This window comes from Delphinapterus leucas, chromosome 13 (assembly GCF_059928025.1).
Source record: "Delphinapterus leucas isolate spDelLeu-1000000601 "Yukka" chromosome 13, BTC_Dleu_Yukka2, whole genome shotgun sequence".
Classification (NCBI taxonomy): domain Eukaryota; kingdom Metazoa; phylum Chordata; class Mammalia; order Artiodactyla; family Monodontidae; genus Delphinapterus; species Delphinapterus leucas.
The window spans coordinates 46,043,269-46,066,549 of NC_143141.1; the positions used below are offsets into that span (position 1 = coordinate 46,043,269).

The 23,281-nt window shown below is 34.6% G+C and overlaps 1 protein-coding gene across 8 annotated transcripts in view; it reads right to left on the bottom strand.

Annotated features, from left to right (window-relative positions):
• VRK2 (VRK serine/threonine kinase 2) overlaps positions 1-23,281 on the bottom strand; it is a 97,673-nt gene that overhangs the window by 51,744 nt on the left and 22,648 nt on the right. For 5 of the 8 annotated variants that reach the window (XM_089923150.1, XM_089923148.1, XM_089923152.1 and 2 more), the window contains exons 3-7: positions 22,778-22,849; positions 4,595-4,644; positions 3,842-3,911; positions 2,147-2,234; positions 430-535 (exon numbers count right to left, since the gene is read on the bottom strand). In XM_089923150.1, coding sequence (XP_089779276.1) covers positions 430-535; positions 2,147-2,234; positions 3,842-3,911; positions 4,595-4,644; positions 22,778-22,849 — 386 coding nt within the window. The remainder of the gene's footprint in view (positions 1-429; positions 536-2,146; positions 2,235-3,841; positions 3,912-4,594; positions 4,645-22,777; positions 22,850-23,281) is intronic. The other 3 variants (XM_089923154.1, XM_089923153.1, XM_022597335.3) reach the window with 1 other exon arrangement.

Here is a 23,281-nt window from a genome sequence, read left to right on the forward strand (position 1 = left end):
AATTACTGCCACCATCCCAAACTCATAATAAAAACGTTATAGCACCCCCTTACCACCACATGTGTAGTATGGAAAATAATATATTTTGCCATACTTTGCATTGTTATAAATGTAACTGACAAAAGAGAGGTTATTCTTATAGCAATGCAAGCTTGTTCTGATATGTAAAACAAAGCTGTGAGAAAAAAAAAAAATCAGACTGTAGAACCAAAGCCTAATTGAGTTTGTAGTGCCAAACACAGCACATTCTGTCACTTACAGAGCCCACTGTTATCAATTTCACCAAAATAGTATCTATGCTCAATAACTGACATTTCTAGGGCAATAATCCTTCATTCTCTGATAATTCCACAAAGGGCAACAATTTGTATGTTGTAACAAGTAAATAATCTGAAAATGGAGCATGGGAAATAAGTCATTCTTTCTTACCATTCGGATACCTAGCTGCAGGACAGTTGACTTTTTGAAAGTACCATTCTGGTCTGAGATCTTCTGCAAATCTATTCCCAGTCTTTCCATTACCATAAATCTGTAACTATAAGAAGGAGAAGTCAAAAGGAGATGTTAAAATAGCAATGCTGAAACTGTCTATTTATGAATTTGAAACAATGGAAAAATACCCCCAACTTAACAATAAAGAATGATGCAATCTGAACCATTAGAGAATGAATGTACGTTATATTGCCGTTCTTTTGCAGAAACATACTAAGTATTTACTTTGCAGTTAGTTTTTGAGTAGAAGAGCATTCTGTGCTGAACCACTCACACTGTCTTAGAACACGAAAAGAGAAGTCTTTCTAAATTAGTCTTGAACTTAATTCGTTTTGACTCCATCACCTTCTTGCCATATGGCCTTGAGCAATTATTTTTCCATACAGAAGATTTTATTTCTATTTGTTTCTTGACCTTATAAAATCATATTTACTTTCTCTATACATTTATAAACATGTGTTTTCCTAAATGTATGTCTTCTTTTTCTTTTCTGTTTGGGACCTCTCCCCGCCCCTTTTCTTCCCTTCATATCTGCCCCGATTCTATATCTATCTATGTATACACACACACAAATACATACAGGAATTTTTGTATTTTTTTGACAAAAATGCAATCTAATTATATGAACTTTTCTGCATCATACTTTTTTCAATAATATCTCATTGAAATCCTTCCAAATCAACTGGTAGAGCTTTAATTGATTCCTTTAATGGGGTGCATAGTATTACATGATATAGATGTACCATGGTTTACTCAGCCATTCACTCCCCTATAGGTAGCCCTTTACTTTGTTTCAAGATTACTGTTTGTTCATTTTTTTAAAAAAATTATAGCATTTAAAGACCATTTAGGCAAAGCACTGACCTCTGAGCCTATCTTCTCACCTAGGAAAAGAAATATTATCACCTATCTTAAAAGGCTACTGAAAGAACAAAATGGGTACCTAACAAATGACATTTTTAAAAAAATCACTACTATTAATTATTTATATGTGATGACTAGCCATGTTTGGTGAGTTTAAAAACATTTCTACAAATTTTTGGTTGTGCCTCTCAATAGATGGAGCTTAATTAGATCTCCTCTCTTGACTATGGGGTAGACTTAATGACTTGTTTCTAGCAAAGAGAATACAATAGAAATGATGGGCTATCACGTCTACAATTAGGTTATAAAAGGACTGTGACTTTCGTTTTGGATGCATGCTCTTGTGTGTGCTCTTTCTCCTTCTCTCTCTCTTTCAATTACTGCAAGCCAGCTGCCATGCCTTTATGACACTCAGGCACCCTCTGGAGAGACCTACATGGTGAGGAAGTGAGGCCTGCCAACAATCACGTGAGAGAATTTAAAAGCTGATCCTCTTAGGCCTGCCAATAGCCACATGAGTGATTTTGAAAGCAGATCCTTCCCCAGTCGAGCCTTGAGAAGACTACAGCCCAAAAGACATCTGACTATATCCTCATGAGAAGTCCTGAGCAAGAACCATCTAGGGAAGCCATTTATACATAGATAACTGACCCACAGAAACTAAGATAATATTAGTTTGTCATTATAAGCCACCACATTTTAGGTCATTAGTTATATAGCAACAAATAACTAATAGACCACATGAGAAATAGTTACAGGACAATATTTGATTATAATAATTCCATTTTACCTTTTTCCCTTGAATTCAGCAATACCAGATCCATAAAACTGAGGAATTCCTAAATAATCAAGCTGTTTGAGTTCTATCCATTTTTTGACTGCAAAGACAAATTTCACAGGAAAAAAGGTATACTTTTTTAGAAAGGTATTTCTTACTTTTGCATAGATGCTTAAACTTATTTAGCTAACTTAAACAGAAATTAGACCTTCCTAAAAACATTTTTTAAAAATCAAATATATCTAGCTAATAGTTGCAAATTCTATTTATCATTATAATTAACATAAAAACATACACGGATTTCTAACATTTTAAAATTTTAAATCAGTTATAACCAAAACAAAAATAGTCATAGTCACTCTACTCAATACTCTGTAATGACCTATATGGGAAAAGAATCTAAAAAAGAGTGGATATATATATATAATATATATATGTATATATGATTCACTTTGCTGTATAGCAGAAACTAACACAACATTGTAAATCCACTATACTCCAAAAAAAATTTTTTTAATATAAAAAATAAAATATGCAATAAAAAACAGAAACAAAAATAGCATAGTCATAAAATGCATTGATATCATTTACACAAATGTTTCTATTCATTAAAAAAAATTAATTCCCTTACATGTTTGTTACATTTTTAACTATAAAATATGTTAACCACCAAAGGATCAGTAGAAAGACAGCTTTTTCTTCCATATTACTAAAAGTCTAAAGCCACAGTAGTCAAAATAAATAAATAAAAGTTGGGCAGAAAAATCATCTTACTCTGAAACTGTTGTACTGAAACTGTTTTGATTAAATTTTGTTTAAAAAAATCAAATCCACTTAATCAGGCAGCTTATTTAATTTTTCACTTCTCTACCATATATGCTTAATGTTTAAGACAGCTCTACTGATAAGCAATGAAGTCTAATGGATTCTGTTTGTCACTGTGACATAGTTTAAGCAGTTAGTAACGACTACAGTCTTAATGCTCAGAAGGTTTCGTTAAAGAAAACAAAGTTAATTATTGAGGTTAGACTCATCATTCTCTTTCCTAAACATAATGTAAAGGACCTTAATTATACTCATATCAATTTCCTTTAAGCTTTACTAGTCCATCTATATCATACAGTATTTATAACATGCTTTTTTTCTTCTTAGCTCTGCTCATATTTATTTCATATTCCAATCCTCTAACTGGTAGTTCTTACATCTGATATCCAGCTCCAATTAATTACTCAACATACAAATATTTAACATTTTTAACTTATTTTCTAAATCATCTTAATGTTTAATCATTTCCATACACTATGGCCGAATCTATTCTATGGTCATTCCTTTTCTTTATAATCTACTGCCCATTTTATTGTCTTTTCCTTATATCCTTTTTATCCAAATGGTTTTTTGTGAAAGAAACAATTTCATTTTACTATCTTTTATACCTAGAGAACCCTTGGTAGCTTAGGTCAACAATCCAGCATTTTATGTAAAGTAAAAGAAATAACTTTTACTTGAAATATGTAACCAATTATGTATATAATATCAAGATTTGTATACCATCTGTCTTGTTTTTATATAACAGTTAACTGTATCATTTTACAATAAAAATTCCTAATTGAAAAGAATTTTCCATAAGGCCAGAAAAAGACAAAAATATTAACAGCCACTTTAGCAAACATATATATGGAAGTAGCTTACTTTGCTAATTTTACTTACTACAGTCTCTTTTGGCCGCTCTTTGATAAAATTTAAGTTCTGAAAATAATGGGCCATTTTCTTGATATTCCTATAAAAGAAAAGAACAGTTAACTTTATTAGAAAAAAATTTTAAAGATGGAATTGGTATTTCAACTGTGAAAATGAGTATACATATGTAATATATAATAGTACCTGAATCACAAAAATCTCAGAAAAGCACTAAATAAACAAAGAACCTCATTTTTAACATTTTGTAATGCTATCTCTACACAGTCTTAGACATGAGAAAGTAGTCTTCTTATGGAAAGAACTTACTAAAAACACTGAGAACTGTACACGTACACAGACACTCAATGTGTACTAACATGTATAACAGGGTGGATACACTGCAAACTACCCTGGTGGTTCATTCATACATGAATCTTTACTGAGTGTCTACAGTATTTTGTTCATAGTACTAGCCACAGGGGATACAAACAAAAATAAAACCTCATTCCTGCCTTTAAGGACTTTATCATCTAGAGCAGAGAGGAAAAGAAAGGCAGAAGATAGAGAGCTAGATAAGATACAAGGATGATAAATGTCAATGCAGAAGAACAAAATTCTCCAGTCTTCACATTTTAATAATGTGAAAATATATAATATTAGATGTATTGTTAATTAAAATTAAGAAAACTAAGGTGAGAAACATTTTTACAAAAATGAAATGAATAAAGCACAAAATAAAAATGTCAAATATATGTGAAACACAAATTTAAGAGCAATACTTACCACTTTTATTACATGCCTTGCATCTTTATCTGGGTTATTTATGGGGAAAGCTGCAGAACAAAAGAGAATGAGGAAAACAATAGTTGTTCCCAATTACTGAATGCCTACTATATCCCAGACACTGGACTAAGAACCTCTTATGGTAGGTATCACCTCCATTTTATACAAGATGCTTCTAAGGTTTAACAAGTTGAATAATTTGTTCACTAAGTAGCAGCAGATTGGGGATTGAAACTCAAGTGTGACACGACAGCCCACACTCTTTACCACAAACCATACTCAAATATTCAAACACGGAAACCAACAGATTATATCAATCACATAGATCCAAATGTAGGGGAACCTATTTTCTGGATATATAGCATTAAACCCAATAAATGATATATAGTATAATCCATTGATTGAATTTTGCTAAATTAAAATCTATGATAATTCAGAAGTGAACACTGATTCATTTTACGTAGAAAGTTCAAAACAACTTCTACTTGGCAAAATTCTAAAATAAATCAAGTTAGAAAGAGAATAAAGTCTTTAAAAAATCATCTCCTGAGCCTAGCAATCAACTATTCCTAAATTAAAGAGTAGGTATCTCATAACATAAGATCATTTCAATTTCAAGTTATCTTACTTCATTTTATTACTTACCATTTGCATTTTAGATACAGTAATCCAACTTAAGAAAATTCCACTGTTCAAATTCTTAAATCAATCAATAATTTCATCTACATTATCTGAATTATTAAAAGATTACTTTGTATTCAAATCTTAATAAGAGAAGTTGACACGTATATTTATTCATATTGTGAAGGTCTAGAACGTTGTCATTCAACTATTTAACTCTTCATTCATTTATTCCTTTATTCATTCAACTAACCAATATTTATTTATCAAGAAGCTAGGAATAGGCAAGGCACTGTGTTAAGTGTTTGTCAGGATGATGTTTAAAGGAAACTGAAAGGATTCCCTCCATCCCCCCAGCAAAGTCAGCCACAACGTCCTGTCCACTGTCCACCACAAACCGTGGGGTGTTGCTCCAGGACCTTGATTCAGACATGTATGCTCCCCCACCCATTAAACACTAATGTCTCTGTCACTAACTCCGAGCTCTATCTTCAGTCTTGAAGCTGGGCAAGTAGAGGCCTTGTAGGCCAGTGGGGCGCAGCTCAACAACCATCAAAGAAATAAAGATCTGTAGCAGGCTACTTAATCTTCAGTGGAATATGCAGATAGAATCTCTCGGTTTGGCATACAGATACCTTTGAGAGCAGTTTGTACCAATTAGCATATTGGAAATGAAAGAAAACAGTGTGTTCCTCTCTTTGCTATTGTAGAAGATATATGAAGTCCCTTATAACCATAGTGTCATAACTGTGAAAGAGAAAATCATCCCTTTGTGTTCCCCAAAACACATGCTATTCCTTTTGGGATAGACTAGCCAAGCTGAACCCAAAGCCTGCACAACCTGTTCCTCCCCCAGCTTTGAAAGAGCTGATGGAAGCTATCTGGCTGGTCTGAGGAGCCGATTTTGCAGGAATGTCCAGGTGCTTACAGGAAGGATAATCAACAGTGAGAGGTGGAAGCGCACCTTGGCTGCCCAAGGTGCCCACTGCCCCACCATGGGTAAAGCCCGGGTACAGAATGTCGCCATCCTTTACCCGATTTCATCGAACAAGCCTCTGACAGGTCTCCCATGCTCTAGCTTTCTCCTGGCTTCAATCCGTCTTCTCCAGGATGACCCAGGAGGAACGGAGTCAAGATGATGGAGTAGAAGAATGTGGAGTTCACATCTCCTCACAAGTACACAAGTATGCATCAGAGCAATTCTCACAGAGCAACTATTGGGCGCTAGTGGGGGACCACTGACACCTAAGGGGATGGGAGGTGCCCCTGTATGACCAGGCCAGGGGTCTGACCTGAGCTCCTGTGATGGGAGCGCCAAGTTCAAGCTGCTGGACTAACAGAGAACTTCAGGCCCCAGAGAATATTAATCAGTGTGAGCTCTCCCAGAGTTCCTCATCTCGGTACCAAGACCTGGCACCACACAACTGCCTGCAAACTCCAGTGCTGGACATCTCAGGCCAAACAACCAGCAAGACAGGAACACAGCGATACTCATCAAAAAAAATGAGATGACAAAAAAAAATGTTACAGATGAAGGAGCAAGGTAAAAACCTATAAGACAAAATAAATGAAGAGGAAATAGGCAAGCTCCCTAAAAAAGAATTCAGAGTAATGATAGTAAAGATGATCCAAAATCTGGGAAATAGAATGGAGGCAAGGATCGAGAAAATACAAGAAATGTTTAACAAGGACCTAGAAGAACTAAAGAACAAACAAACAGAGATGAACAACACAATAACTGAAATGAAAACTACACTAGAAGGAACCAATAGCAGAATAACTGAGGTAGAAGAACAGATAAGTGAGCTGGATGATAGAATGGTGGAAATATTTGCTAAGGAGCAGAATAAAGATAAAAGAATGAAAAGAAATGAGGACTCTCTAAGAGACCTTGCAGACAACATTAAACACACCAACATTCAAATTATAGGGGTCCCAGAAGAAGAAGAGAAAGAGAAAGGGTCTGAGAAACTATTTGAAGAGTCAAAAACTTCCCTAACATGCAAAAGGAAATAGCCACCCAAGTCCGGGAAGCACAGAGAGTCCCATACAGGATGAACCCAAGGAGAAACATGCCAAGATACCTATTAATCAAACTAACAAAAATTAAATTCAAAGAAAAAATATTAAAAGCAGCAAGGGAAAAGCAACAAAGAACATACAAGGGAATCCCCATAGGGTTATCAGCTGATTTATCAGCAGAAACTCTGGAGACCAGGAGGGAGGGGCAGGATATATTTAAAGTGCTAAAAGGGAAACACCTACAACCAAGATTACTCTACCCAGCAAGGATCTCATTCAGGCTGATGGAGAAATCAAAAGCTTTACAGTTAAGCAAAAGCTAGGAGAATTCAGCACCACCAAACTAGCTTTATAGCAAATGCTAAAGGAACTTCTCTAGGCAGGAAACACAAGAGAAGAAAAAGACCTACAAAAACAAACGCAAAACAATTAAGAAAATGGTAACAGGAACATACATATCAATAACTACCTTAAATGTAAATGGATTAAATGCTCCAACCAAAAGACACAGGCTGGCTGAATGGATACAAAAACAAGACCCATATATATGCTGTCTGCAAGAGACCCACTTCAGACCTAGGGACACATACAGACTGAAAGTGAAGGGATGGAAAAAGATATTCCATGCAAAAAGAAATCAAAAGAAAGCTGGAGTAGGAATACTCATATCAGATAAATTAGACTTTAAAATAAAGACTGTTACAAGAGACAAGGAAGGACACCACACAATGATCCAGGGATCAATCCAAGAAGAAGCTATAATAATTGTAAATATTTATGCACCCAACATAGGAGCACCTCAATACATAGGAAAATCCTAACAGCCATAAAAGGGGAAATCGACAGTAACACAATAATAGTGGGGAACGTTAACACCCCATTTACACCAATGGACAGATCATCGAGACAGAAAACTAATAAGGAAACACAGCTTTAATTGACACAATACATCAGATAGACATAATTGATATTTATAGGACATTCCACCCGAAGCAGCAGAATACACTTTCTTCTCAAGCACACATGGAACACTCTCCAGGACAGATCACTTCTTGGGTCACAAATCAAGCCTCAGTAAATTTAAGAAAATTTAAATCATATCGAGCATCTCTTCCAACCACAATGCTACAACGCTATGAGATTAGAAATCAATTACAGGAAAAAAAAAACTGGAAAAAACACAACCACATGGAGGCTAGACAATACACTGCTAAATAACCAAAAGATCACTGAAGACATTGAAGAGGAAATCAAAAAATACATGGAAACAAAGGGCAATGAAAACACAACAACCCAAAACCTATGGGATGCAGCAAAAGCAGTTCTAAGAGGGAAGTTTATAACAACACATTCCTACCTCAAGAAACAAGAAAAATCTCAAATAAACAACCTAACCTTATACCTAAGCAACTAGACAAAGAAGAACAAACAAAACCCAAAGTTAGTAGAGGAAAGAAATCATAAAGATCAGAGCAGAAATAAATGAAATAGAAATGAAGAAAACAATAGCATAAATCAACGAAAATAAAAGCTGATTCTTTGAGAAGATAAACAAAATTGGTAAACCTTTAGCGAGACTCATCAAGAAAAAAAGGGAGAGGACTCAAATCAATGAAGTTAGTAATGAAAAAGGAGAAATTACAACTGACACTGCAGAAATACAAAGCATCCTAAGAGACTACTACAAGCAACTCTATGCCAATAAAATGGACAACCTGGAAGAAATGAACAAATTCTTAGAAAGATACAAACTTATAAGACTGAACCAGGAAGAAATAGAAAATATAAACAGACCAATCACAAGAAATGAAATTGAAAGTGCAATAAAAAATCTTCCAACAAACAAAAGTCCAGGACCAGATGGCTTCACAGGTGAATTCTATCAAACATTTAGAGAAGAGCTAACACCCATCCTTCTCAAACTCTTCCAAAAAACTGCAAAGGAACACTCCCATGCTCATTCTACGAGGCCACCATCACCCTGATACCAAAACCAGACAAACATATCACAAAAAAATAAAATTACAGACCAATATCACTGATGAACATGGACACAAAAGTCCTCAACAAAATACTAGCAAACAGAATCCAACAACACATTAAAAGGATCACACACCATGATCAAGTGGGATTTATCCCAGAGAGGCAAGGGTTCTTCAATATGCACAAATTAATCAACGTGATACACCATATTAACGAATTAAAGAAAACTATATGATCATCTCAATAGATGCAGAAAAAGCTTTCAACAAAATTCAACACCCATTTATGATAAAAACTCTCCAGAAAGTGGGCATAGAGGGAACCTACCTCAACATAATAAAGGCCATATACAACAAATCCACAGCAAACATCATTCTCAATGAAAAACTGAAAGCATTTCCTCTATGATCAGGAACAAGACAAGGATGTCCACTCTCGCCACTATTATTCAACATAGTTTTGGAAGTCCTAGCCACGGCAATCAGAGAAGAAAAAGAAATAAAAGGAATACAAATTGGAAAAGAAGAAGTAAAACTGTCACTGTTTGCAGATGACATGATACTATACATAGAAAATCCTAAAGATGCCACCAGAAAGCTACTAAAGCTAATCAATTAATTTGGTGGTAAAGTTGCAGAATACAAAATTAATACACAAAAATCTCTTGCATTCCTTCCTGTACACTAACAATGGAAGATCAGAAAGAGAAATTAAGGAAACACTCCCATTTACCACAGCAACAAAAAGAATAAAATACCTATGAATAAACCTACATAAGGTGGTAAAAGACCTGTACTCAGAAAACTATAAGACACTGATGAAAGAAATCAAAGATGACATAAACAAATGGAGAGATATACCATGTTCTTGGATTGGAAGAATCAATATTGTGAAAATGACTATACTACCCAAGGCAATCTACAGATTCAATGCAATCCCTATCAAATTACCAATGGCATTTTTCACAGAATTAAAACAAAAAAATAGTACAAGTTGTATGGAAACACAGAAGACCCCAAATATCCAAAGCAATCTTGAGATAGAAAAACGGAGCTGGAGGAATCAGACTCCCTGACTTCAGACTATACTACAAAGCTACAGTAATCGACAGTATGGTACTGGCACAAAGAAAGAAATACAGATCAATGGAACAGAATAGGAAGCCTGAAGATAAACCCATGCACCTATGTTCAACTAATCTACAACAAAGGAGACAAGGATATACAATGGAGAAAAGAGAGTCTCTTCAATAAGTGACGCTGGGAAAACTGGACAGCTACCTGTAAAAGAATGAAATCAACACAATACGCAAAAATAAACTCAAAATGGATTAGAGACCTAAATGAAAGAATGGACACTATAAAACTCTTAGAGGTAAACATAAGAAGAACACTCTATCACAAATCACAACAAGATCTTTTTTGACCCACCTCCTAGAGCAATGAAAATAAAAACAAAAATAAACAAATGGGACCTAATGAAACTTAAAAGCTTTTGCACAGCAAAGGAAACCATAAACAAGATGAAAAGACAACCCTCACAGTGGGAGAAAATATTTGCAAATGAAGCAACTGAGAAGGGATTAATCTCCAAAATATATAAACAGCTCATGCAGTTCAATATCAAAAAAACAAAAAACCCAATCAAAAAATGGGTGAAAGACCTAAATAGACATTTCTCCAAAGAAAACATACAGATGGCCAACAAACACATGAAAAGATGCTCAAAATCACTAAGTATTAGAGAAATACAAATCAAAACTACAATGAGGTATCACCTCACAACGGTAAGAATGGCCATCATCAAAAAATCTACAAACAATAAATGCTGGAAAGGGTCTGGAGAAAAGGCAACTACCTTGCACTGTTGGTGGGAATGTAAATTGACACAGCCACTATGGAGAACAGTATGGAGGTTCCTTAAAAAACTAAAGACAGAACTACGAGATGACCCAGCAATCCCACGACTGGGCATATACCCAGAGAAAACAATAATTCAAAAAGACACATGCACTCCAATGTTCGCTGTAGCACTATTTACAACAGCCAGGCCATGGAAGCATCCTAAGTGCCCATCGACAGATGAATGGATAGAGAAGATATAAACAGTGGACTATCAGCCATAAAAAGGAACAAAACTGGGCCATTTGTAGAGACATGGATGGACCTAGAGACTGTCATACAGAGTGAAGTAAGTCAGAAAGAGAAAAACAAATATATATTAATGCATATGTGTGGAATCTAGAAAAATGGTACAGATGAACCTATCTGCAAAGCAGAAATAGAGATACAGAGCAAGAGAATAAATGTATGGTCACCAAGGGGGAAAGGGGGAGGTGGGATGAACTGGAAGATTGTAATTGACATATATACACTACTAGGTATAAAACAGATAACTAATGAGAACCTGCTATATAGCACAGGGAATTCTACTCAGTGCTCTGTGGTGACCAAAATGGGAAGGAAATCCAAAAAAGAGGGGATATATGTACACATATAGCTGATTCACTTCACTGTACAGCAGAAACTAACACAACATTGTAAGGCAGCTATACTCCAATAAAAAAATTTTTTTTTAGAAAAAGGAAAGTGAAGGGAAAAAAGGTCAAACTAGTATTGAAAACTGTCAGTTAGATTATGATCAAATTCTTCAGGTATATTTTCAGTATATATACCAAAATGCTATGTCCTCTCATTACTACTCCTAACATTTTTCCTTTGTTCCTAACTCTATCAACTTGTCTTTTCTCTATTAATTCACTTAATGGATGTAAAAAGTATGTTATAAATTTACTAAACTATATAAATTCTACTTCACAGCTAAGCAAACTCATGTACAATTTTCTTAAGCAATCTCCAAAAACTTTGATGTTAGCAATGCTATTAGTCAAAGAAAGTATTGATACTTCAATTTTGGTTGATATTAGATATAAACTGTGAACCCAGACCTCTTTACAGTAAAAAAGAAACTAAATTATTTACATTAATTTTTTCTTTTCCTCTTTATTCATATAGTCATTTCATTTTCACCTATGCAGCAGTCCCAAGGGAACCGCAGGGGGAGTAGATTATCCATACCTAGGAAGGAAAAAACTAAAGAAAGTATAAAAAGAAGAAGGGGTCCAGTCCTAGTATAGAAGAAAGGATGAGAAAAGCCTGTCCTTCCACCCCATAGCAAACTATTTTTACCATTATGGTACCCAAGGCTGGAGAGAAATAGTCCTGCCCTAACCCTGGTCTACTCAGTACAATATTGACTCTAGGCAATGGTCTTTTGCTTCCTGACATAGAAGGCAGTAGAAACTCCCTGCTTCTTTTCTCAAAGCAAGTATCCAAAACAGCAAATACATCTTTAAACCCGACAAAATGTAAGAAACAGAAAAGCACAAAAGGAAAATGAGGGTTTCAATTAGATAACTTATTATGTTGCAAATGGGGAAAAAAGATATCCAACCAGTCCAATGTTCTACTCCTTGCTGATTTCAATCAGTGTATCTTTACCACTTTATAGTCTGAATCTTCCTTTCATATGATTTCACATGAATGTGTTGACAGATACTTGAAACATCCCCACACTTGTCATTTGATAGCTACACAATATTCTCTATAAACTTCCAAGTCAGATTATATTAGAGGGCGTAAATCCAAAATCAATTGACCAGAAAGCTCTTGGAGATGGATGTTGAACAAATAAATTGTCCTAGTGACCATGGAGGTCTCTTTACAGCAATCGGTCAGTTAATTAATTAAATAAATATTTATTTCCTACTATAAATAAATAGAATCCTTCACATTCTAGGTAGTGAAATTAAATAATGACAGAAAACAGACAAAGACAAGGTATCTGCTTTCATAGTCTAGTGGAGAATTCAGACATTCATCAAATACTCATATGGGATGTAAAACTGTAATTATCACAAGTGTTAAAAGGAGAGGTGGACAGTATGATGAGAATGTACAATTTAATTATACAAAAGGGAATGCTTGTGCAAAAATAGCTGAAGAGGTGATGAAGGGCCAGATGCAAATCTATCTAAGAATTTCTCTCCATGAAAGATTTTAAAAGTTTGAGGTAGGGCTTCCCTGGTGGCCCAGTGGTTGGGAGTCCACCTGCCGATGCAGGGGGACGTGGGTTCGTGACCCGGTCCGGGAGGATCCCACGTGCCACGGAGCGGCTGGGTCCGTGAGCCATGGCTGCTGAGCCTGCGCGTCCAGAGCCTGTGCTCTGCAGCAGGAGAGGTCATGGCGGTGAGAGGCCCGCGTACCCCCAAAAAAAAAAAAGTAAAAAAAAAAAAAAAAAGAATAAATAAATAAAAGTTTGAGGTATAGTTGAGGAACAGGAAACACATAATGAGATTTACATCTTGAACAGATCACTACACTACAATGTGGAGAAAAGACTGAAAGGGAACCAGAGTAGATACAGATAGATTAGTAAGGATTTAATATTGATAGATTAGAGAAGAGAGAACTATAGATTGGATTAGAGTATCAATGGCAGATTAAAAGAATGAGCAGATTCCAGAAATTTCAGAAAGTGGAGCTGATAGGACTTGACCATGGAGGGGAAGGGATCTAGTCTGATAGGTTACAGCTGACTGATCTATTAGAAGTTGAGAAGAAAGATCAATCATAGACAGTGATAGTGTTGAAAGTATAGTAGTCTCACATCCTCATTTAAATTTCTGATGAGAAGTCTGATGACCTGATAAGGAATGCATTGTACATTTATATGATATTTGCCTCTCTAGCATCTCTTTTCTATTCATTGGTAACCTCATCTGGTTGTTCCTTTGAGGAACCAAACCTCCCACTATCCATGTAGACCTAGTAGGGGTGCCTATCACAGTGTATCCTCCCTTACATTCCAGAGTTGAGCACATGACCAAGCGTAGCACTTTGGAATGTACAAGCCCACAGGCCACCATAACCAGTTCAGAAAAAGCAAAGTGCCCCAACTAGGTATAAAAGTCTTCCCTAGCATTTGACATTAAAATGCTGCATAACACAAGATAGACCATAAGCTTTAAGGACACCAAAATCCTAGAAATAGCAGTGATCACTTTCCTTCGGTAAATGGAACATAAAGCCTGATAATAAAATCCAGAACTGAGGAAAGCAGGGTTAAGGCAGGGAGAGAGAAAGAATCCTAGTGACATTGCATAAGCCCTAGAGCTACCCATACCTAAAGCCAGAAAAGCCCTGTACTTCTCACTTACAAGAGTCAATAAATCCCCCTTTTGCTTAAATTCGTTTCAATTTCTGACACTGGCAACCAAAGACTTACACAGACTGCAACAACTGTGTTCCATATGTAAGATTATTTTAAAGGTATCGTGTCATAGTTTAATGAGCAGTATTAGGTATTACATATAAAGCAGGTCTTACATAAACACAAAAAAATTCAAGGAGGGTAATTATGAATTTTTAAGCATGTAATGTATACTTAACATACATATACAAAATAATGATGTATGCTATAATCAATAACATCTTTGATTTGAAAAAAGATGCAAGTAATCATAATAAATTTGAATAGACTAAGCTCACCCTCTAAGGACAGAAACTGTAAGGTTGTTAAAAATAAATAAATAAATGTATACTAAAACCTAGTGGTGCAGAGAAACAAAATAAAGAGATAAAAAATAAACTAATTAGCCAAAATTAGCTGAAAGAAAGCTGGAATATATATTTTCAAAAGTATGTAAGTCTCAGGACAGAAGAATTATTAGACACAGAGTTAGTCCACCCTAATCATAAAAGGAATGATTCAACAGAAAGACAAAAATTATGAACTTGAAAGCATCTGATAATGTGCCTTCAGAATATATGTCCAAAACAAGCAGAATTCCAAGAAAAAAAACTGACAGAGTGAAAAAGATCATGGAAGATTTTAATACAATTCCATAATATATAAGCAAAAACAAATTAAAACAATAGAATTAACAGCGCTTATCTAAAGGCCACATAAAAAACAACAGAAGAATATATTTTCTTTTTAGCCCAACATAAAACATTGTTTTAACTGCCCATATTTTTACCGAGAAAGCAGGTTTCATCAAATATCAAAGAACAAGGATTATTAAGGCTACATTCTGTGACCATAATCCCTGGTCCCTAGGCCAAAGAAGAAATCACAATGAAAATTAGAAAATACACAGGACTATATAATATTGAAAATATTATATTGAATCTAGTTAGGATGTAGTTAAAGTGCAAATTTACTGCTTGTTTTTCTCTGATAGAATGTAAGCCTCACAAAGACAGAATAGTTTGTTTTATTTAGATGTATCCCAAGCACCTATTATAAGGCCTAGTGGGCATTCTTTAAAATTTTGATGAATAATTTAATGAATGAAAGTAGCAACTAGAAAGAAATTTATATCATTAAAATTTTCATTTTAAGAAAACTGAGGAGTACCCAAAGTGGTGACAGTAGGCTCCTGCACTTCCCTCCACCGAATATACAGCCACAAACCCAGCAACTCCCTCTGAAAGAGATTCAGAAACTAGCTAAACAAGGGAGTCCTTAAGCTGAAACAAAAGGATGCCAATTATTAAAGTGAAAATATATAAAAGTATAAAACTATGTGGCAAATACTGTTAAATTCAGAATATGCTAATATTGTAGTGGGTAAACCATTTACAACTCTAGTATAAAGGTTAAAAAACAAAAGTATTAGAAAAAACTATATTATAATTTGTTAATGAATACATGGGACAAAAACATGTAAATTTTGACAACAAAAACATAAAATGTGTGGAGGGGGAGCATAAAAATGTAGAGTTTTTTGTTACTCAAAGTTAAGTTATCAGCTTAAAACAGCCTGCTACAAGCATAAGATGCTTCATGTAAGCTTTACGGTAATTCCCAAAACAAAAACTTTAGATAAACAAGTGATAAAGAAATCAATGCACATCATTATGAAAAAATCATCAAATTATAAAGGAGGAGAGCAAGAGAAAAAGAAAGGAACAAAGGAACTACAAATCAACCAGAAAACAATTACCAAAATGGCAACAGTATGTTCACACCTATCAACAATTACTTTAAATGTAAATAAACTAAATTTGCCAAAAGACAGGGTGGTTAAGTGGATAAAAAGAATAAGACCCAACTATATGACATCTAAAAGAGGTTGGTTTCTGCTTCAAAGACACACAAGATTGAAAGTGAAGGGATGGAAAAAGATGTCCTATGTAAATGGAAACCAAAAGAAAGTAGGGGAAGCTACACTTATCTCAGACAAAATATACTTTAAACCAAAAACTGTAACAGGAGACATGACCCAGCAATCCCACTACTGGGCATATATCCAGTGAAAACCATAATTCAAAAAGACACATGCACCCCAATGTTCACTGCAGCACTATTTACAATAGACAGGACATGGAAGCAACCTAAGTGTCCATCGACAGATGAATGAATAAAGAAGATGTGGAACATATATACAATGGAATATTACTCAGCCATAAAAAGGAACGAAATTCAGTTATTTGTAATGAGGTGGATGGACCTAGAGATTATCACACAGAGTGAAGTAAGTCAGAAAGAGAAAAATATCGTGTATTAATGCATATATTTGGAATCTAGAAAAACGGTATAGATGATCTTATTTGCAAAGCAGAAATAGAGACACAGACATATGGAGAACAAATGTATGGATACCAAGGGGGAAAGGGAGGGTGTGGAAGGAACTGGGAGACTGGGATTGACATATATACACTATTGATACTATGTGTAAAATAGATAACTAATGAGAACCTACTGTATAGCACAGGGAACTCTACTCAATGCTCTGTGGTGACCTAAATGTGAAGGAAATCCAAAAAAGAGGGGATATATGTATACGTATAGCTGATTCATTTTGCTGTTCAGCAGAAACTAATGCAACATTGTAAAGCAACTCTACTCCAATAAAAATTAATTTTAAAAGATAAATAAAAGACAATGAGGATCCTTATATAATGATAAAGGGATCCGTTCATCAAGAGGATATGACAATTGTAAATATCTATGTACCCAAGATAGGTGCACCTAAATATATAAAACGAATATTAATAGATCTGAAGGGGGAAATAGTCTGCAATAGAATAATAGTACAGGGCTTCAATACACTGCTTTCAACAATGGACAGATCATCCAGATTAGAAAATCAGTGAGGAAATAAAGGATGTAAACTACATGTTACATAAGAGGGACCTAATAGATATATACAGAACAGTCCATCAAAAGCAGCAGAATACATTCTTCTCAAGCACACATGGAACGTTTTTTAGGATAGATCATGCTAGGTGACAAAACAAGTCCTAACAAATTTAAGAAACTGAAATCATATCAAGTATCTTTTCTGACCACAATGGTACAAAACTAGATATCGATTACAAGAGAAAACCTGGAAAATGCATAGGTATGTGGAGATTGAACAATACACTCCTGAACAACCAATGGCTCAAAGAAGAAATTTTTTTTTTTTTTTTTTTGCGGTACGCGGGCCTCTCTCTGCTGTGGCCTCTCCTGTTGCGGAGCACAGGCTCTGGACACACAGGCTCAGCAGCCATGGCTCACGGGCCCAGCCGCTCCGCAGCATGTGGGATCTTCCCGGACTGGGGCACGAACCCATGTCCCCTGCACTGACAGGTGGACTCTCAACCACTGGGCCACCAGGGAAGCCCTGAAAGAAATTTTTTAAAATCAAGAAATAACTTGAGACAAATGAAAATGGAAACACAACATATCACTACTTATGGGTTACAGCAAAAACAGTTTTAAGAAGGAATTTTATAACAATAAACACCTACAGTAAGAAAAAAGAAAAATCCAACATATATTCTAACTTTACATATCAAGGAACTAGAAAAAGAAAAAAGGAAGCTCAAAATTAGAAAAAGGAAATAAAGATCAGAATGGAAATAAATAGAGACTAGAAAGACAATTGAAAAGATCAAGTAAGACAAAGACACTACTAGAAAAGAAAATTACAGACCAATATCCCTGATGAAGATACATGCAAAAATACTCAACAAATAATTAGCAAACTGAATTCAACAGTACATTAAAGGATCAAATACCACAATCAAGTGGGATTTATTTTCGGATGCAAAGATGGTTCAACATATGCAAATCAATTAACGTGATAAACTACATTAACAAAATGAAGGATAAAAATCATATGATCATATCAATAGATGCGGAAAAAGCATTTGACAAAATTCAAAATGCTGTCATGATCAAAAAACTCTCAAAAACTGGGTAAAGAAGGAACATACCTCAACATAATAAAGGCTAATTATGTGAAGCCCACATCCAACATCACACCCAAAAGTGAAAAGCTGAAAGCTTTTCCTTTAAGATCAGGAACAAGATAAGGATGCCCACTCTCGCCACTTTTATTCAACATAGTACTGGAAATCCTAGCCAGAGAAATCAGGCAATAAAAAGAAATAAAAGGCATCCAAATTGGGAAGAAAGAATGTAAAATTATCTCTGTTTGTAGATGACATTCTATAGAGAAAATCCTTAAGACTCCAGGATACAAAATCAATATACAAGAATCAACTGTGTTTCCATACACTAATGATGAGGTATCAGAAAGAAAAATTCAGAAAACAATCCCACTTATAGTACCATCAAAAAGAACCCATTACTTAGGAATAAATTTAACCAAGGATGAGAAAGATCTGTACACCAGAGACCTGAAAACATTGATGAAAGAAATGCAGAGGACACAATAAATGGGAAGATATTATGTGCTCATGGATCAGAAGAATCAATAGTGTTAAAACATTCAGACTACCCAGGGCAATCTACAGATTCAGTGTAATACCTACCAAAATTCCAGTGGCATTTTTCACAGAAATTTCTTAAAAATCCTAAAATTTGTATGCAACCACAAAAGACCCTGAATAGGCAAAGTATACTGAGCAAGAAGAACAAAGCTGGAGGCATCACATTCTCTGATTTCAAACTGTATTACAAAGCTATAATAATCAAAACAGTATGGTTCTGGCATAAAAACAGAAGTGTAAATCAATGGTACAGAATAGAGAGTCCATAAATAATTCATGGTCAATTAATTTTTGACAAAGGAGTCAAGAATATACAATGTAGAAAGGACAGGCTCTTCAATAAATGGTGCTGGGAACACTAGATAGCCACATGCAAAAGAATTAAACTGGACCCTTATGTTATACTGTACACAAAAATCAACTCAGAATGGATTTAAAGACTTGAGTGTAAGACCTAAAACCATAAAAGATCCAGAAGAAAACACATCCTTCATATCTGTCTTGGTAATGACTGTTTTGGATTTAACACCAAAAACAGAAGCAATAAAAGCAAAAATACATAAGTAGGACTAACTAAAAAACTAAAAATTTCTGCACAGCAAAGGAAACCGTCAACAAAATGAGAAGGCAACCTATGGAATGAGAGAAAATATTTGCAAACCACATATCCAATATCAAAATATACTTACTAGGATCATACAACTCAATAGCAAAAAAAAACCAAATAACCGAATTTTAAAATGGCCAAAGCCTCTTATAGATTTTCTCCAAAGACATTCAAATGGCCAACAGGTGCATGAAACAGTGCTCACCATCACCAATCATCAGGGAAATGCAAATTAAACCACAGTGAATATTACCTCACACCTGTTAGCAGGGCTATTATCAAATAGACAAGAAGTAACAAATGCTGGTGAGGATGTGGAGAAAAGGAAATGCTTTGTACACTATTGGTAGGAATATAAACTGGTATAACCACTATGGAAAACAATATGGAGGTTCTTCAGGAAATTAAAACTAGAACTACCATGTGATCTAGCAATTCCACTTCTGGGTATACCCAAAGGAAACAAAAGCCTGTTTGAAATGACTCCATAATGTATGATTCCAACTGTATGCCATTCTGGAACAGGGGGCAGAGGGATAAATAGGTGGTACACAGAAGAAACTTAGGGCAGTGAAACTACTCTGTATGATACTATAACGGTGGATACATGACATCATGCATTGGTCAAAACCCATAAAACTGTACTATATAAGTGAACCCTACTGTAAACTATGGACTTTAGTTAATAAATTATAACAAAATCACCACACTAATTCAAGACATCAATGCCAAAATTATACAGATTTTGGAACTATCTGATAAGGACTTCAAAGCAACTATTTAAAAAATGTTCCAGCAAATAAATAATGTTCCTTCAAAGCAACTATTTTAAAAATGTTCCACTTTTGGAACAAATGGAAAGACAGACAATGCATCAAAGACATAGAATATACAAAGAAAAAGTTAAATGACACTTTTGGAAATGAAAAATACAATGACAAAAAAATTTTTTTAATTCATGATTGGGCTCAGTATGATTATAGAGATGACACATGAAAGAGTCACTGAACTTTAGGATGGATCAATAAAAATGTATCCAACCTGAAAAACAGCAAGATAGAGTATGGAAAAATTGAACAGAGTCTCAGGATCCTGTAGGCAATAACAAAACATTTAACACTCATGATATTGGAGTTCCAGAGGTAGAGAGGTAAGAGTGTGGTGCTGAAAAAATATTTGATAAATAATGGCTGAAATGTCCCAAATTTTATATATACATAAACCTACAGTTCAGTGAATCCCCATGGGGATAAACTCAAAGAAATCAATGCCCAGACATATATAATCAAACTACTGAAAGCGAAAACAAAGAAAAACCTTGGAAGGCGCTGGAGTAAAAAATAAATTAACTACAGGGTAAAATGACTCAAATTACTGTGGATTTCTCATCAGAAACCCTGAAGACCAGAGGGAAGAGTCACAACATGTTTGAAGTGCTGAAAAGAACAGTCAATCCAGTATCCAGCAAAAATATCCTTCTGGAATTAAAGCTAAATAAAGACATTCTCAAGTGAAGAATAACTAAGAGTAGCCATAGCCAGCAGATCTGCTATATAAGAATTGCTAAAGAAATATTCAGAAAAGAAAAGAAAATCATACAAGGAAATGTGAGCTATCAGGAATAAAAGAAGAGAAAAAAATGGTAAATATTGGGAAAATGTAATGGATTACGCTTTCCTTCAGTTAAAATGTGTTTGATGGTTAAAGCAAAAATTATAATATGGTCTGGGGGAATTTAAGTTAATATAGATGCAATATATGACAACTAAAACATATCAGAATTTGTGGGATTCTGTCAGAGAAGGACTTAGAAACAAATTTAGCATTGAACACTTATACTACAAAAGAAGAAAGATTCAAATAAGTAAGTTTCCACCTAAGGGAATTAGGGGGAAAAAAGGGCAAACTAAACCCAAAACAAATGGAAGGAAGGAGACAAAAAAGAAAAAAAAAACTGGTGAGATTGAAAACAGAAAAATACAGTAAATCCACAAAACCAAGAGCTGTTTCTTTGAAATGATCAATAAAATTTACAAATCCATTGTCAAGACTGACAAAAAAGAAAAGCAAAAAAAGAGAAAAATGATCCATATATAAGGAATGAAAAAGGAGTATCACTATAGAAACTGCTAACATTAAAAGTATAATAAACTAATACTATGAACAACTCTATACATAGAAATTTGACAACTTAGATGGAATGGAACAATTGCTTAAAATTCACAAACTACTAAAAGTTACCTGATATGAAGCAAATAACCAAACAAGTCCCAGGTGAAATCAAGTTCTAAACAAACAAACAAACAAACATCCTTTGGAAAAAGGTATCTCTAACCCCAGATGGCTTCACTGTAGAATTCTACAAAACACATGAAAAACAAGTAACATCAATTCTATATATTCACTTCCAGAAAGCAAAAAAGGAGGGAATAATTCACAACTCATTTTATGAAACCAGCATTACCCTAAAACCAAAACCAAAGCCAAACAAAGACAGTAGGGGGGAAAAAAAAGAAAGAAAGAAAAAGAAAACTATAGACCAATATCCTCCCCTCATAATGCTGATGCAAAAGAAAAAAAAAAGAAATCAATGTCATCCACCATATTAAGAATCTAAAAAAGAAAAACCAAATGATCCTATCAATTGATGCAGAAAAAGTATCTGACAAAATTCGATACCCATTCAGGATAAAAACTCTCAGTATAGTAAGGAGTGCTTCCTCAATTTGAAAAACAATACTACAAACAACCTATAGCTAACATTATACTAAGTGATGAGGGCTGAATGCTTTCTCCCTTAAACTGGGAATAGTCAAGGACGTCCACTCTCACCATTCCTACTCAATAAAGTGCTGGAAGTCCTAGCCAGTGCAAGGAGTCAGGAAACAAAAAGTACACAGATTCGAAAGGAAGAAATAAAGTGATCCCTACTTGCAGATGACAAGATGACAAGATTATCTATATAGAAAATTCCAAAGAATCTGAAAAAAAAAATCCTAGGACTAATAAGTAAATTTACCAAGACGATAGGACGTATAGTCAACAAGCAAAAATCAACTGTATTTTTATATACTAATAATGTACAATTGGAAACCAAAATTACAAAAGCAATACCATTTTTAATAGCATCAAAAATTTAAAAAGAAAAAGAGAAAAACTTACATATATACCTAAAAGTACATGTACAGGACCAATATGCCAAAAGCCAAAATGCTGATGAAAGAAATCGAAGACCTAAAGAAATGGAGAGAGATACTCTATTTGTGGATTGAAGAATCAACATTAAAAATGTCAATTCTCCAAAATTTTGTCTCTGACAAAAGAGAGGCAAAAATATTATTGAAAACAAACACACAATATACAACTTTGGCAGAAAATGCAAAAAGGAAAACAGTAGGCTTCAAGGGGGAGGTGAACTTAAATTAAACACTATTTGAATACGTAGAAACTTGAGATAGAATGCAGGTCATAAACAAAACAAGCAAGACAATATTGGTATTGATTTCCATGCTTGGGTTCCAAGACTATGACATATAAAAATTCTGATTTTTCTTTACATTTACTACTAATAAATCACCACGCACAATTTTTAAAATGAGTTCTTGTACAGTTGGGGAAGAAAGGTCTTATTCTCTATAATGCTGTTAAGTCCCCTCCAAATATAAA